The sequence below is a fragment of the Pinus tabuliformis genome, chromosome J (genome assembly GCF_031772625.1).
Source record: "Pinus tabuliformis cultivar Carrire ecotype Pingquan chromosome J, CPIR1, whole genome shotgun sequence".
Taxonomy (NCBI): Eukaryota; Viridiplantae; Streptophyta; class Pinopsida; order Pinales; family Pinaceae; genus Pinus; species Pinus tabuliformis.
The window spans coordinates 440,689,124-440,705,428 of NC_142295.1; the positions used below are offsets into that span (position 1 = coordinate 440,689,124).

Genomic DNA, 16,305 nt, shown 5'->3' on the forward strand with positions numbered 1-16,305 from the left:
ACTCAAAGGAAATATTTAACACTCAAAAATACATCATAATTACCACTGAGAAGATTTTAACATTAAAACGAACAGTGTCATGAAATCGAATCAGCGATAAAAATATTTGATACGAGACATTGTTCTCCTTTTACCAGAACGAACACCTGTTATTGATTTTTTTGCCTTTTTGAACCAACCAATCCGGATTGAATACTTTAGTGATCAGTGGGCATAGTAATGGAATATGGGTTTATCCCATGAGCAGAGTACTTAAATTATATCTGGCCAAAAACCATACACAAGGGAATCTGATTTTATCCAACTAAGAAATTCATTTGCTCATTATGTGATGAGTGAAGAAAAATAAAACGCTGGGCTACAGATGGTATAGAGAATCTAGTGCATGTAGCAAGCAAGTATTTTTTTTTTTTGGGTGTAAAAAGGTTAATATTAAAATAAGGAACGTACAGTGAAAGGAGAAGTTCAATGATAACGATTTTATGGATAAGGAAATTTTGAGTTTTTAAATTAAAAAATAAATAATGAGCTGATATGGATAAGGAAATTTTGAGTTTTTAAATCAAAAAATGTTTTTAAATTAAAAAATAAATAATGAGTTTATATTTAAAAAGAAAAGATAAATTTGAATGAGAGTGTGTTAAAAGAGAGAATAATAAGTCATAATTAAAGATTTTTAAGGTGATATTTATAGGTTTTTTTTTTTGTTAATTTTAATTAAATTTTGGTAAAAGAAAAAATTGACTTTAAGTTGTTTAATCTGTAGTGGCTCAGGGTTTTTCAAGGCGCTGAATCTATTTATGTATTCAAAAAAATATTTTAAATGACAAAAAAATGCAATCTTGTTTGAAATTGTATCATCTATTCTAGTGAAAAGGTTATCTGTCTATTAGTTAGACTATTCCATAAAAATATGAGAGATGATATTGAAGTAATTAGAAAGATATAAATGATAAAATAAGAAATATGTAGATATGTGTTATAGAAAGGAATGATAAAAGAAAGGGATATATCACCGGATTCTATTGAAAAATACTATTTTGTCTATTAGTTAGACTACATAAAAATGTATTAGAGATGATATTGAAGTAATTAGAAAGATATAAGAGTATAGACCTTACAGGAAAGCTTCTGAAGGAAAACTTGGTTTGGAGAAAAAATGAGGAGACGAAGGAAGCGACCCGACGAGGGTTAGGGTTTTTACCTGTAGCTGGCGACCTGAAGTTTGAAGCTATCATCCCCGTGACCTGGAAACAGTGCAATCCTCGGGCTGTTGTCACCGTACAGCCACCCCTGTTCCTTTTCTGTCGTTCTTCCGTCACGGGCAGGCATATTCCAAGCTCCCTCTTCCATTTCATTCCACCTACATCCCAGCCTCAACAGCGATGGGCACAGAATTTTTTGAGACGGCAGCTGGCGCGGGTTTTTTGAAGTGGTTATGGAGGATTTAGTAGATTATTCGGAGGACCCTTTGGAGGGCACTCCCATCTGGACAACTCCACATGCAAACTCATCAGTCCTGCATCGGTACAACAATGAGCTTACGGACGAGATAGAGACGTTGCCCTCTTTCTCTGGACCCTTGAGCTCGGTTGCCACTCATCCAGTGCTCACCCCCTCCTGGCCGCCTTTCTCATCCATTCCAGAGCTGCCGATAGCCCAAACCCTTGTGTTTAGCTCCGAAGGAACCACTCTTGCTGGCTCATCTACAGGCTTTGCTTCTTTCCCCCCATCAGCAAGCTCTAACAACCCCTCATCAGCTCCCCCTGGTCTCTCACTAGGGATCCCTGCGGCCTTAATCTCCACGGCTCCCCCTTCAGGCAGCTTTACTCTGATTCTGCCAATCTCTGGAGCTTTCCCAGTGGGGCATTCCTCGGCGCCTTCAAACCCTAACCCTCCCATAGCCCCGCCTTCGAGAGGTCCCCCACAAGCCCATTTTGAGGTAGGGCTTCGACCAAATAAGAAGTCGAGGTGCGTAAGATCTAAAGCAAAAGAAGCAGTCCTCTGTTTGGGAGAGGACATCCAGTTGGGAGACACAATGGAAATAGCAGACAGGGTTCTGGTAGGCAGAGTACGAGGAATAAATTACACAGCAGCCAGGTTGAAGCAATGGGCGGCCGAAGTATGGGGCCATCATCTAGCTGACCTCCCCTTTGTACAAACCTTTGTTAAGGGTTGGTTTGTGCTAAGATTTGCACAAGCTGAACACACAAACTGGGTCCTCTCATCAGTATGGCACATTGAACAGGCTCTTGTCCTGTTGTGTAGATGGAATCCACTTTTTGATCCAGAGAGCGAACACTTGGGTGCAGGCCCTCTTTGGGTGCGATTACCAGGTCTTCCCCTTCAGTTCTGGTCCGAGGATGTATTTAGGCGCATTGGAAATACCCTCGGCACATATTTGGACCATGACAAAGCCTATCTATCAACTGGTATGATGGCTTATGCAAGAATCTTGGTCCATTTGGATACCAGGGAGGGTTTACAGGAGCACATTACTCTTCAATGGAGAAATATATCAAGAGCGTAGATATTGGATTACGAAGGGGTGCCCTTCCGTTGCAGAAGGTGCCATAAGGTTGGCCATCTCTTTCGGGACTGCCCTCTTAACAATAAGGCAAAGGTTGGGGTGACAGGCAAGGAAATGCCAGCAAGGAATCATCAAGCAAAAGAAAAACCCCCTCCATCAGGAGAGGCAGAGACACATGCTCACTCTGAAGCAGTCAAAGAAACCCCTTCCAAGGAGGCCTCGAAGAAGCAGGCTAAATCACAGTATCGGCCTCCCTCTCCTCCGCTCACCAGGGCAAGGGCGGTTGCCGGGGCTGCGGGTCTTCCGGGTAAGAGCTCTTCGGTTCCCTGTTCATCTCAAAATTGTGCTCCTTCTAATAGTATCTCTCATTCTGCATTTGCTAATTCTAAGATTAATGAAGGTCTGTCTCAGTCCCCTGCCTCTGCGACCTGCCCTCTCCTTTCTCCCCTCCCCTCTGTCTCCTTCATCCCTCCCTCCATTCCGGAACCCCCCCCCTTTCCCTTGCTCAGGAGTCTGACCTCCCTCCTCCTCGTTACCCGACTCGTTCCAAGACAAAGACCCTTGTCCCAGACCTGTTAGGCATTGGTCTTGACTCGACCCCTTTCCCTCATAAGCTCCCCCGCGGTCGTCCATCTTCTCTATCCAAAGCTAAATTACAAGTCGGGGAGGACGTAGCCTCAGGGAGGAAAATCACTATCCACAGGGCTCTTAGAGCATTGAATGCCCTAGCAGAACCCCCCCCCCCCCCAATGAAGGTCCTCTCTTTCAACTGTAGAGGGTTAGCTAGGCCCGATAAGAAACTAGCCTTTCGAAGACTGATCATGGCAGACCCTGTTGATGTAATTCTCCTGCAAGAAACCTTGGGTAGCGCTGAAGCTATCTCCGGTTTGCTCGTTTCGATGCTCCTGGGCTGGTCTTTTCAGGCCCTTGATGCATCCGGGAGATCAGGAGGCATGGCCCTAGGCTTTAACACCCAAACCATCAATCTTATTAACTGCTGGGGTGGCCCTGGGCATTTGGGGGCAGATATTTTCTTAGCAGAACTGGGTACCGAGATCAGGCTCATTAATGTATACGTGCCTTGCCACCATAGGACTGAGTTTTGGGAAAATCTTTTGAGCTCTGAGATTTTTCGAAAGGACCTTCTAATTCTGGGAGGGGACCTTAATTTCTCATTAGGCCACTCGGAATCCTGGGGTCACCATGCCCAGTCTGACCCCCAATCAGATTTCTTTGAGAACATTTTGGAAATGCACAGCCTGGTGGACATCCCCTTAGCAAAACTGCATCCCACCTAGAGGAATAACAGAGTCGGGGAAGCTAGCCTTTCCAGAAGACTAGACTGCTTCCTTCTCAAGGAAGGCCTTCTAAGCATAGGGCTCAACCTCAGGTAATGGGTTGGCTCAGGAGGACTATCAGATCATCTGCCTATTTACTTTGAAATCAGAGGAAGGATTGATAAGCCTAAGGGTCCTTTCAAATTCAACTCTTCCTGGCTAAAAGAGGCATCCTATACTCACATGGTCAAGAACTTCTGGAAGGCCCACCCCCCTGATGCCAGAGGGAATATTGCAGAGGGCTTTGTGTCTAATCTAAAAGAATTGAAGAAACTCTCTAAAATTTGGGCACATAACAAGAGAGTGCAGGATGACAGAACCCTCCGAGAGACCGAAGCTGAGATAGTTGATTATGAGAATGATAAGGGTGGAGTCTTCTCATCAACTGATCAAAAGGACAAGCTCACATCTCTATATGCCTCTCGAGGCAAAATTTTAAAGGATAGAGAAGAGACATGGAGACTGCGAAGCAGGGAAATCTGGCTGCTTGAAGGTGATGAGAACACGAAATTCTATCACAAATTTGCAAATGGGAGGAAAGCAATCAACACTATATGGCAGCTCAATAATGAGAATGGGATCCCCATAAACACATTCCCTCAGCTATCAGCTATGGCAACTTCTCACTTCAAGCAGACTTACAAAGCTCCCACCAATGTCTCCCTAGCGGAAATCATTCGCGTAGCTCAACTCTTCCCCTGTTTTGTGGATCAAGAGGAGGCATTGGATTTGGTAAAGGAAGTCTCGATGGGAGACATTCAAATAAAACACCTTAATAAACATAAATGATGAAAACAATTTATATATCATAAATGATGAAAACATCTTAATAAACATAAATGATGAAAACAATTTATATATCAATTTTCACAAATCTAAGAAAAAAGTGGATAATCCTCCCCTCATGATGGAAACAAATAAAGATGCAAAATAATAGAAAATAGTGCATTGTGGTTAAGATTCTATTTGATCAGGAAATTTTAAAGTATTGATTATTTGGTAAATGTTCCATAAATATTGTAAACATCCTTTTATGTAATAAATATAAAATGGATTTCCCTAGATGGGGTGTATGGTTGACAATATGAAGGGATCAACATGATGCACCATGTGGGCTTAACAGTCGACAACAATAGCAATTCATGGCATGAGGAGGAAGTTTAAGAAGGATTGGACACAAGGTAGTTTGAGGATGAAGTAAGGGAAGTACACCCCTCCTTCATTCACCCTTGGTCATAATGGTCGGTATTTATTACTCTTGCAAAGGGTTCAAGCTACAAATCTTCCATCTCAGGTGAGAGACCTTGGAAATGATAGCGATTAGTGCCAACTTCCTCGATTACCATTGTACATAAGAGTGGAAGGCCAACACACATAAAACTAGGATGGATTTGGTAATGTCATGATCATAGGGCCTCCTATAGTCACAAGGCGCCTTTTGGGTGCACTGCAATCCCTCAAGCGTGTGGCACTGACGTGTTTCACATCTTCGTCATGTAGCACAAAGTTACTTCACCTAGACTACGTTACATAGTAAGTTTACTTATATAATCTCTATACCATTAGTTACTTAGCGGAATATCATTACTCTTCAATATCGTGCAAACAATCTTAATGTCACTTCCATTCAAAAAGACATGAGCATTATATGCAAGACATCAATCTCATCATTGACATCATCATACATATGCGTAGATTTATAAAGGAAATGGTCCACCATCCTTATGTTTTATTAAAATCCACAATTTACAACAATCCTCGAGACATAGGCTTAGTCCACTAATCCACATAACCAAGAAACCTTAAGTGAATACAAAGAACCTAATTTTACAGCCTTTGGATGCCACCAGGTCACCCTTCCACCATACCATGGGTTGTTTCTCCCCTTGTGTGGGTCGTCTCACCCTAGACAGGTTGGTTCAGTTTTGGTCATCAAAATACCTTAGGCCCTACACAACTGCAGACCCAAGCCTTCGCTTCAGCTCCTCCCTTGTTCCTCGCTCATCCCAAGTGTAGTTGTGTCCCACTCGTCTCTCCTCCCCTTCATGTTGTGGCTTATGTTCTTATTGTATACCAATCGGTTGTGTCCATTCCATCCATTCGGCTCTCCCCTTCCTATATCATTCATCCCAACCATGGTGTAGTTCTCTCATCCCACGTCTCAGTCAGCTTCACCCATCGCACAGGTTCGCTTGTCTCGTCGTTCCAAACTATTGCACGAGTTAGATCACACATGTGTTGGGCGCATTGGGTCAGGATAACTCATCATTCTTCCCAGTGCCCTCAAATTTCATCTCATCCATCCTCAAATTTCATCTCGACGCCCTCAAATTTTGTTCTAGCTGACATGCCCTTGACTTATCTCATTTAACTAATGTGCCCTCAACTCCTCTCGTCTATCTTGTCTTGCAAGGTCGACACACCCTTGGCTTTTATTTCCCATCTCATCGTCTTGGGGACTCTATACACCACATGTTCCACCATGGCGCCCTCCTCTTGATCCAACTCATCACGGGCCAATGTCATCTAACAATTGGTCACTCGTTTAGGGGTGTTTCGGCATGTGTCTTGGGGAGTCCATGTTGCCCCTCATGGTGTCATCATAGGCCTCCTCACCCATCATTAGGCCAAGTTGGGTGTTTGGTTACTCACATCCATCGTGCCACCTAGTTGCTCACATGCACCCACTGGAAACCCCAAGTGCCAGTTTTTTGACACCTTATGTTGGTGCGCTCTTACCCAACATCCTCTTTTATTGCATTTCTTGTGATATCTTCATTGCAAATCGTGCAATGGAAATGTCACCCATTGCGCACAACTCATTTAAATGCGTACCCAACTCTAGGGTTTGGCATCCTCCCCCACTTAAATTTATTGTCACCCCAACAATATTCCAGCTACAACCCTTCGGTCATTTCCCACTGGATATCGTCACCATGTTGAAGTCCCTCCTTATATTATCTCTAACAACATCTCTGGAAATCACCCCTACATATTGGCATATGCTAGATCCCCTAATGGGGCTTAGCTAATCATGTAACTAATTTGATTGTCGCACCAAGCTCCATAAAGCCTCATGTCTCATAATGCAATATCCTCGATCTCAGATCATCACAGCTCCACCGATTTGATGTTGTAGAGGCACCACCCTAGGTGCCCCCATGATCTTAGCATGTCATCTATCTACAACAACAATCCATCTCTTCTTGGCATAATGAGACGAAAAGGAGTGTTGGTCAAGATAACCTCCACCCTTATCTCCCATCTAATCTCTCTGAAGCATCCCTCCATAGTTCCTCGTCATGTAAGTTGGCAAAGACGGATATGGCCTGATATTTCCATCTGCTTCTTCAACAAGCCTATCAAGCTCTAGATCTCATAACCAACTTTCTAAGCTCAATATCAATGTACCAACCTCCTCCTTGGCCTCAACATACCACGACACCTCTCCTTAGTCACATCTCTAAACCATCATTGCAATCATGGTTTCCTCTGCCTACTCTAATTTTCTTGTCCTCTTCTACAACTTCTTTACTATGTCTATTAAAGTGAACAGGGTATCCACATTTCATGAGAGAAGAGACTCTACATCATTGCTTCTCAACTCTCTACATGTAGTTCCACAAAATTGTTGTTCACTCTTAAATATGGTGGCCATCCTCATTGTTATATATGGGCCTCCTCTCTAATCTCCTAAGTACCATACTACCTACAACATTCCAACTTTAATTGCATATTGTTACTCCAAAGCAACCACCTTCCACTTGATCGAGTAATTCCTTGCCAAGTGATCCTCTCCATAGATCCAACATGATATGGAGTTCTTTTCTTTGGCTGCACTTGTTAGTTTTCCGTCCTTAGAAGGCTTCTCTTTCTTTTGATCCTTCTTCTTCTTTGTGTTTGTATCATTTTGAATCTCCTCCTTGTCTTTACCATTTATCTAGTAATTAAGAAGTTTCTCTGTTATGATGATGATTGTGGCAAGGGACTAGAATCCCTACTTCATGACTTCCTTCTTTGCCCATGGTTGGAGATCGCTAATAAACTAGTACACCCTATCCTTCTCATGCATATCTCTAAGTTCCAACATAAGACCTGGGAACTCTTTAATATAGGTATGGATCTTACCAGTGTGCTTCAACTCCCTTAGGCAATCCCTTGCCACCCATTCTTGATTCCTTGGTCTAAACTGAATGTACGAATCCTCTTTAAACTTTGTCCATGTCTCAATTATGTCAGTGATGCAACCTGCTGCTAAGTATTCAACCTTGGTTCTGCACCAAAGTTTTGTTTTTCATATTAGATACATGGCTGTTACATTAACATTCATCTCTTTAGAACAACCCTTCATCTATTCCAAAAAAATTTCCATGTCCCAACAAAATTCTCCCAATACCTTAGCTCTTCTTGTCCCAACATACATCTATGGTTCTTTCAGCTTCAACTTCATAGATGAAATACTTGAAATTTTCCCTATGGCTTGCTTCAATATTGCAATAGTATCAGCCTTGTCTCTTGCGAGTGCCACAAGTGACTTCACTTGATCCTCCAAGTCCTTCATCTAATCTTCCTAATATTGGGCTTGTCTCACTGCAAATTCAATGGAGTAGGACCCTCACTCAATGGCCCCCTTAATCTCTTGAATTTATGCTCATAGTTCTTCAAACATCTTTACATGCTCTGCGATACCGATTACCATCCATATCAAAGTCATCTTAAGATCTTTGACCTTCTCAAATAGTTGCACCTCATCTTGGTCCTTTGGGTTAGACCTAGTGTTCACCATTGTGACCTGCCTCTTTTTCATATGTGACCTTGTCAGGATCACTTCGACTTTCCCAATTGTAACATGTATCAAGAACTAATAGCCAAAACCATTTTCCCCACCTAACAATCAATTACAAAAGCCCCTTCCCAAGAACCTACTAACAGAAGGAAGTTGTCTTTGTAGTCTTCCTCCAACCTTGCTTACTTCAGTACTACTTGCTTTCAAAACAAATATTCAAAAACACCACCTTCCTTTATGTGTGGTAGCTTGACACCATTGTGAGTAGGAGAACAATCATGTTAGCTCTTCTACCACTTCTCGACGTCAACTCTGATACCACCTGTCATGACCCTAGGGCCTCCTATGGTCACAAGGCACCTTTTGCACACACTGCGATTCCTCTAGTGTGTGGAACCAACGTGTTTCACCTCTACCTCATCGATCATAAAGTTACTTCACCCATGCTAAACCTCACAATAAATTTACTTATATAATATTTTTACCATTAGTTAGTGGAATATCATAAATCTTCAATTTAGTGCAAGCAATCTTATTTTCACTTCTACTACAATTAAAATTCCATCCCTAAAGACATGTGAATTATATGTAAGACATCAATCTCATCATTAACATCATCATACACATGCACATATTTATAAAGGAAATAGCCCATCGACACTCTACTTTTATTAAAATCCAAAATTACCAACAATCTTTGATATAATGGCTCAGTCCACTAATCCACATAACCAAGAAATATTAAACGAACCTAAAGAACTTGATTTTTCAGTGTTTGAACCCCACCAAGTCACCCTTCCACCCTATCGCAGGTCATTTATTCCCCCTTGTTGGTCATCTCACTAAAGACAGGTTAGTTCAGTCTTGGCTATCAAAAGACCTTGGGCCTTGCATAATTGTAGGCCCAAGCCTTCATTATGGATCCTCCCTCATTCCTCACTTGTCCCAAGAATGACTGTGTCCCCACTCATCTCAACTCCCCTTTATGCTACAACTTAAGTTCTTATTGTATGTCAATTGGTTGTGTTCATTCCATCTGTGCAACTCTCCCTTCCTATATCATTTCACCCAATCATCTTATGATTCTCTCATCCGATGTCTTAGTCGGTTTTGCCCATTACATGGGTTAGATCATCCTATTGTTCCAAACTATCACACAGGTCAGTTCACCCATGTGTTGAACACCTTGGTTCAGGCCAACTCATCGTTCCTCCCAACGCCCTCAAATTTCGTCCCAACAAATGCGCTCTCAACTCCTCTCGCCTATCTCGTCATCCCGGGGACTCAACCCACCACCCGTTCCACCAGGCACTCTCCCCTCAGTCCAACTCCTCTCAAGTCGACCTCGTCAAACATTCAATCGTTCATCTAGGGGTGTTTTGGCCCATGTCTTGTGGCGTCCATGCTACCCCTCATGGTGTCATCTTGGGCCTCCTCACCCATCATTAGGCCAAGCTAGGTGCTCAGTTACTCATATCTATTGTGCCACCAAGCCTCCCACGTGAACTTATTGGAGACCCCAAGTGTCGATTTTTGACAACTTGTGTTGGTGCACTCTAGCCCAACATTTTATTTCATCACATTTCTTGTGATATGTTCATTGAAAATTGTGTAATGGAGATGTTTCCCATGGCATACACCTTGGTTAAAGGTATGCCCAACTCTAGGGCCTAGCAGGTAAGAACATAGCATGGTGGGAAGGATAAAGGCACAAACTACAATGTGGTCCATAACAAGGATACAAAGCTCCTTAATGATACTATTAACAATGGTATTATATTTGTAAGCACCCCCACCCTTCGCTCTATCCCATAAATCTTTTGTAACTTAGTTATTTTTGTGGTTTGTGGTTGTGTTTTGTGTTGATCTTTCTTATGGTTGTCCAATGGAAGTTTTAGGTAGTAAGGACTGAAAGGGGATTAAGTAATAAGCGGTCTGGAACTTTGCTTTTAGATTTGTTGAGTGGGAATGGATTAGGCGGGACAAGCTTCCCAAAAAATTATCTTTATGCATCCTTCTTTCCATCTCCTGACCCATTTTAGTCTAGAGAATTGCTTTGTTAGAGGACCCTCTAAAAGGAATGAGTGACGATGAAATTAGGTGTGTGAGTGATGAGAAAGGAGCACCAATCCCATTTGGATTTGGGTATAATATGTAGTTGGTTTCAAGAGGGAAAAGAGTGGGCTAACTATTGATTTTAATCGAAAGCACACAAGAATTTCCAAGCTTAAGGTGGTAGTTAAAGGAAAAGGGGAAGGTGATGAAGGGAGAGGATATGTCTATTACAAAAGGAAAATTAATGGTATCATCTTGAGGTCAATCAACCAGGGGAAAGACTCATTGAAGACAAATGCATCAATAATGGAAAGCAGAGGCCTCTAATTTGAAAAAGGTGACCAAGGCTAAGCAAGCCATTGTAACTGCCCATAGTAGATTTCTCTATGGATTCTCTATGGAAGCCAAACAAGTGATGGATGAGTTATAGGAGGAGGTGAGAAGGAAGAGGTAGAGTATCTCTTACACTAAATTACTTATTGAGGTGGATGGTTGGGTTTGTGACCCAATAAATTCAGGAACATGAGAGATCAAGTATGTTCTTTTAGTAGAAACTTACTAGATAATTAAGACATTGGTGGCCCAAGCAATGGAAGCAAGCAAACACAACATGCAATATCTCAAGCACATAATTCATATTTTCGAGTGTGAATTCAATCCCTTTTACAAAGGTGTGTCTGGATTGGGTATTTCAATTACCCATGTTGATGACAAAGATCGAAATATCAGAGAGGCAAAAGGCTCCCTTGGCTCAGGATGGACCCAAAACAACCCCATGATCATCTTTGAGGATCCACAACTTGTAAAACAAAAACATAAAGCTGAACCAGGGGAGACAATGTCGGAGATAACACTCAAGGAAAGTCTTCCAACCTCTGTTTTTTGACTATGTTTATCTTAATATCAAACAATGACTATTAAATTCTCTTATTCTGATAAGAACAACAATATATGGAAAGACATAGATATGGCAAAACTATGGTTAATCTTGTTAATGGAGAACCTAGTTTCCCAGATGCTTAGCCTCCACTAGCACTAGTAAACATTTTGTGTATTTTTTTGTAAATATTATGCAATAGAAAGACCTATTTTTTTTAACAAGATCAGATAGTGGATATATTACCAAAAGTTGTGATGGAGCAAGCTCCTATTACAATCAACTGTAGCATAAGTGGAAACTAAGCTGTGAGAATGTGTTGGGAACGCAGTCCCTTCTCCTGTGTTTATATTAAAAAATTAATAGAATGCTATAGCTACTCTTGAATATTGTCTAAAATATTGTCTTACTAGTAAAGAAAATTTACATAACATTGATTCTCTGGTATTTTTTCATGGTTTGTAGACTGACTACTCTTGAGAGGGTTGATTCTTCTTGTCTTGAATTCCATTTGGTTTGCTTCTTTCTTTTTCCTGTTAGGCTGCTTGTTGTTCCTTCTATTGTTGTGTTATTCCTTCTGCTTGATGCTTGGCGTTCCTGAGTGTCACTGATAGGGAGGAGAGGCGCTGATGGGGAGGAGGTAAAGAGGCGGAAATGGTCGCTATAGGGGGAGAGAGGTTGGAGGCTGGAGGTTTGCATAGCGTAGATGGTTGGAAACTTGACATCTCTCCATAGAGCCCTGAAATGAAGATCTCCTCTGTGTCTGAGTTTTATTTCAAAATTCCCAGTACAACGCTCGATCTAAGTGTTGAGGCCAATGAATGCAAATCTGCCTGTTATAGCTTGGTTAAGGCAAGGGATGAAATGAGTAGGGTCCTCCATTGAGACTAAGGTTTCCTTGAGGCAACAAACAACCTTTATTTGCCAGAGAGTCTTCTTGCTTGTTTAAATCCCGCAGAATGTGGTAAGAGTCAACTCTGTCAAAATCTTTCAAAGTGTTTCGGATTCACTGCAGAGTTTTGTTTAATGCAAGATTACAAAAATGATCTTCGAAGTTTAAAAGTTTAATTAAAAGCTCCGAGTCTCTGAAAATTTGAATTATTTTATAACCTAGCTCCTTCGCAATCTGACAAGCTTTTAAGAGACTGTAACTCTCTGCTTGATTGTTCGAGCTAGTGCCTAGGCCCCAACTGAAGCCGGTTTCACTCGATCTATCTAGGGAAAGAATCAAACCCCCTGCACCTGCAGTTCCTGGGTTCCCCTTGGATGCTCCATCAAAGAAGATCGTGGCTTTTGAGGTCCCCTGCCACCACTTGTGAAAGTCACCTTCAGTGAGTCGCAAGCGCCAAGAAGGAGCATTCAACGGTCTGCTGACTAAACCGTTCCTCTCTCCCGTCGAGCAGGATCCCAGCCACGCAGAAGCTTCTAAAGGCAAAGAGGAGGCAGGAGCTAATTTACCTGCAATTTCCAGCAAGAGGGATTTCACTTTGGCCGCCACTACCACTAAATTCGAAAGCCTGTTGTTGAAAACTCAGTGGTTTCTAGCCAACCACACTTTCCACCAAAGGCATTTTGGAATACCTTGCCAAATGTTGTTCCAGACTGTGTTTTTAGCTTTTTTCTCAGGATTTTGGTCTATCCAGGAGATGTAAAGAGAAATGACAAATGTCTGGGAGGGGCAGGGAGCACTAAGATCGTGAAGGACCAAATTCCATACTGCTTGTGTGAAATCGCAGTCAACCTGTAAATGATCAGAGGTTTCAATAGCAGAGTTGCATAAGCAGCATCTAAAGGGGTCGTGGAACCCTCTTTTGTTCAGATTTTCACCTGTTAGTGCCTTTCTATGCATGAGTAACCATGTGAATAAATTCACCTTTGGTAGGCTAAAGGGGGACCAAACTAATTTCTAGAGCTTCGGTGTCAGTTAAGGGGCGTGAGTAGATTGTAAAGAGGAGAAACCTTTAGCTAATGTGTGAATTTATGTTATTCCCCACCCCCATTTGTCCTTGGATGAGCGGTGAAAAGGGTGAGGATAGAGAGAGTTGTATACAATAAGTTTTCTTGAGCATGAAGAGGTTCTAGGACCCCTGGAAAAGTCCATCCTGCCCAATTCCATTTGCTGTCCCAAGAGCAAATGTCTGCAAGCCGGAGGAGACCTTTGTTCACTAGCCAGATCTTTAACTCGTTGCAGGATTTTAGGGAGGCTAAAGGGGCATTCCCTTGAATAGTATCCTCCCACAATAAGGTTCTCATACCATTGCCCGAGATTTTGTATAAATGTTGCTATAAGTGATCGATGCATCTTCTGCTTAAATTCCAAATTGTTGTTCCTGTTGGAGTAGACGCTATTGTAAGGTTTCTCAAGGAGCCTCCCTTTAGGTATTTCATCCAGAGGATCTTGCTGACGGTGTTTTTTGTCTGCATACAGCTGCCATATGATTTTTCCACCAAGAGCCAAATTTGTCAAGCCTAGATCCCGAATTTGTAACCCACCTTCCTGGAGTGGTCTTTTAAGGATATCCCATCTTACCAGATGTAACTTTCTCTGGTTGCCCTTACCCCCATTCCATAGAAAATCCCGAAGGAGCTTGGATATTTGTTTCATGATAGATTTGGGCACTAGTAGGAGGGAAGACTGGGAGATGGAGAGGGTGGAGAGGACTGCCTTTATCAAAACTAGCTTCCCAGCCTTTGTTAGCCATTGGCCTCCCCAATATGCTATTTTTGCTTTTATCTTGCTAATTACTTCAATCTAGAGGGAGGGAGGGCTTGGTACCAAGGTTAAGGGAAGGCCTAGGTATTTGATCTTTTCCCATTTGTCATACCCAGGGAATCCCAAGGAGCAAGCGATTCGAAGGATAGTTGGATGATCTACATTCCAATTGTAGACAACACTTTTTCTTTTGTTGATCAAGGCTCCTGTAATTAAGCATAAGTGTTGGAGAATTTCATTGAAGGCCCTTGTTATCTTAATCGAGGCCCCTCCCAAGAGGAGAGAGTCATCCACAAAGAGGGCATGATTTATAGGATCCACACCTCTTGGTGCTTGAATGCCTAGGATAGAGCCTACTTCCCTTTCAACTGTTAGCTTTCTGCTTAGGGATTTTGCCAACAGGATATAAAGAAAGGGTGATAATGGGCACCCTTAGCGGAGCCCTCTTGTAGCTTGGAAGAAATCAGCAGGTCTGTCATTGACCAGGGGCGCTATCCAAGGTCTATATGTGCAGGCTTTTATCAAGTTGAAAAACTCAACACTAAAACCAAAAGAGAGAAGGATTTTGTAGAGGAATGAGAGTTTAACCCGGTCCAAAGCATTTGACATATCCAACTTGATGAGCATGCCTTTTTCCTTCCGAATGCGGCTAGAGTGGAGAGCTTCTTGCACTTGGATCACATTGTGTATGAGGTGCCTTCCTTTGACAAAACCGCCCTGAAGAGGGGAAATCAGATTCCCTAACAGAGACTTGAGTCTATTGGCTAAGAGTTTGGCGAGAATCTTGTATGAGGCATTACAAAGCGAGATAGGCCGGAACCTGTCAAAAGTCTCTGGGTTAACTTCTTTCGGGATTAAAGCAAGGAAGGTGGAGTTGGTGCACCCTTCCACTTTGGCTTTCTTTTGGAAGGATTTTATCATTTAGAGGAGATCGAGTTTTATTACTCTCTAGCAAGCTCTGGAAAAGTGGATGGTGAAGCCATTTGGCCCAGGGGATTTATCCGGTTCCATTGACCATATGACTTCCACTGTCTCTTTTTTAGTAAAAGGCTTCAATAACCCAATGTTTAAATCTGTAGTGACAAGTGAAGGGATGTTTGACAAAAAGTCAACAGCTAGATCATCATCAAAAGAACCATCCTCCTGAAACAGTTGCTGAAAATGAGATGTGGCGGCCTGTTTTAAAAGAGGTTGTCCTTTGATGAATTACCCCTCCCCAGTGGATATTTTCGAGATGTGATTCCGAGAGAGACGAGCTCTGCATTGTCTGTGAAAGAATGACGTGTTTCAATCTCCAACTTGCAGCCGAAGGCTGCGAGACTTGAGGTGTCAGTACTCCTCTTCCTGGCGAAAGGAGAGAAAAGAGTTGAACTGGGCATTCTGTTCAATGAGCAGTTGAGCTTTGGTGGTTTTAGTTTCTTCCATGCCTAGTTGAATCTCGGCTAAAGCCTGCACAGTATTTTGTCTATTGCTCGTTGGAGTGGAGAGGGGTTTTTTTTTGCCCAGGTTTTTAAGGCATACTTAGTGTTCTTAAGTTTCTTCTCCCACACAAAGCTGGGGGATCCTTCAATTGGTAGACCAAGCTTGAGCCAATATGTCCATAAAGCCCTCTCTCGCTACCCAAAGAGGATTGAATCTAAAGGGAATAGGATCTAAGTCTTCCTATTTTTCTAACAACAGCGAGATGGGGATATGGTCAGATGTTATCTTGGGCAGAATTTTTGAAGAGATTAAATGCTTCCCCTCCATCAAAGAACTTTGAACTAGAAACCAGTCTAGACGAGCAATAATGTTGGCATTACCAACTCTATTGTTGGTCCAGGTATAACGAACTTTCTTAGGTTTGACGTCAAGGAGGTCCCAAGCAAGAATCAGAGACTCTACCGAGACATGGAAGGGATCTTTACCCCAAACTCCACCTTTTTCTCTTTCGGATCTAAAGTGATGTTAAGATCCCCTGCTAGTATGATGTTTGGGGGAGTGCAGATTTCTAGGAAGTCTGAGAGA

General features: G+C 42.3%; 1 protein-coding gene across 1 annotated transcript; it reads left to right on the top strand.

The window, feature by feature from the left end:
• Positions 1-4,050: 4,050 nt before the first annotated feature.
• On the top strand, positions 4,051-4,656 carry LOC149227711 (uncharacterized). Its single transcript, XM_089380580.1, has one exon. The coding sequence runs from the start codon at positions 4,051-4,053 to the stop codon at positions 4,654-4,656; it is 606 nt and encodes a 201-aa protein (XP_089236706.1).
• The last annotated feature ends 11,649 nt before the right edge of the window (positions 4,657-16,305 follow it).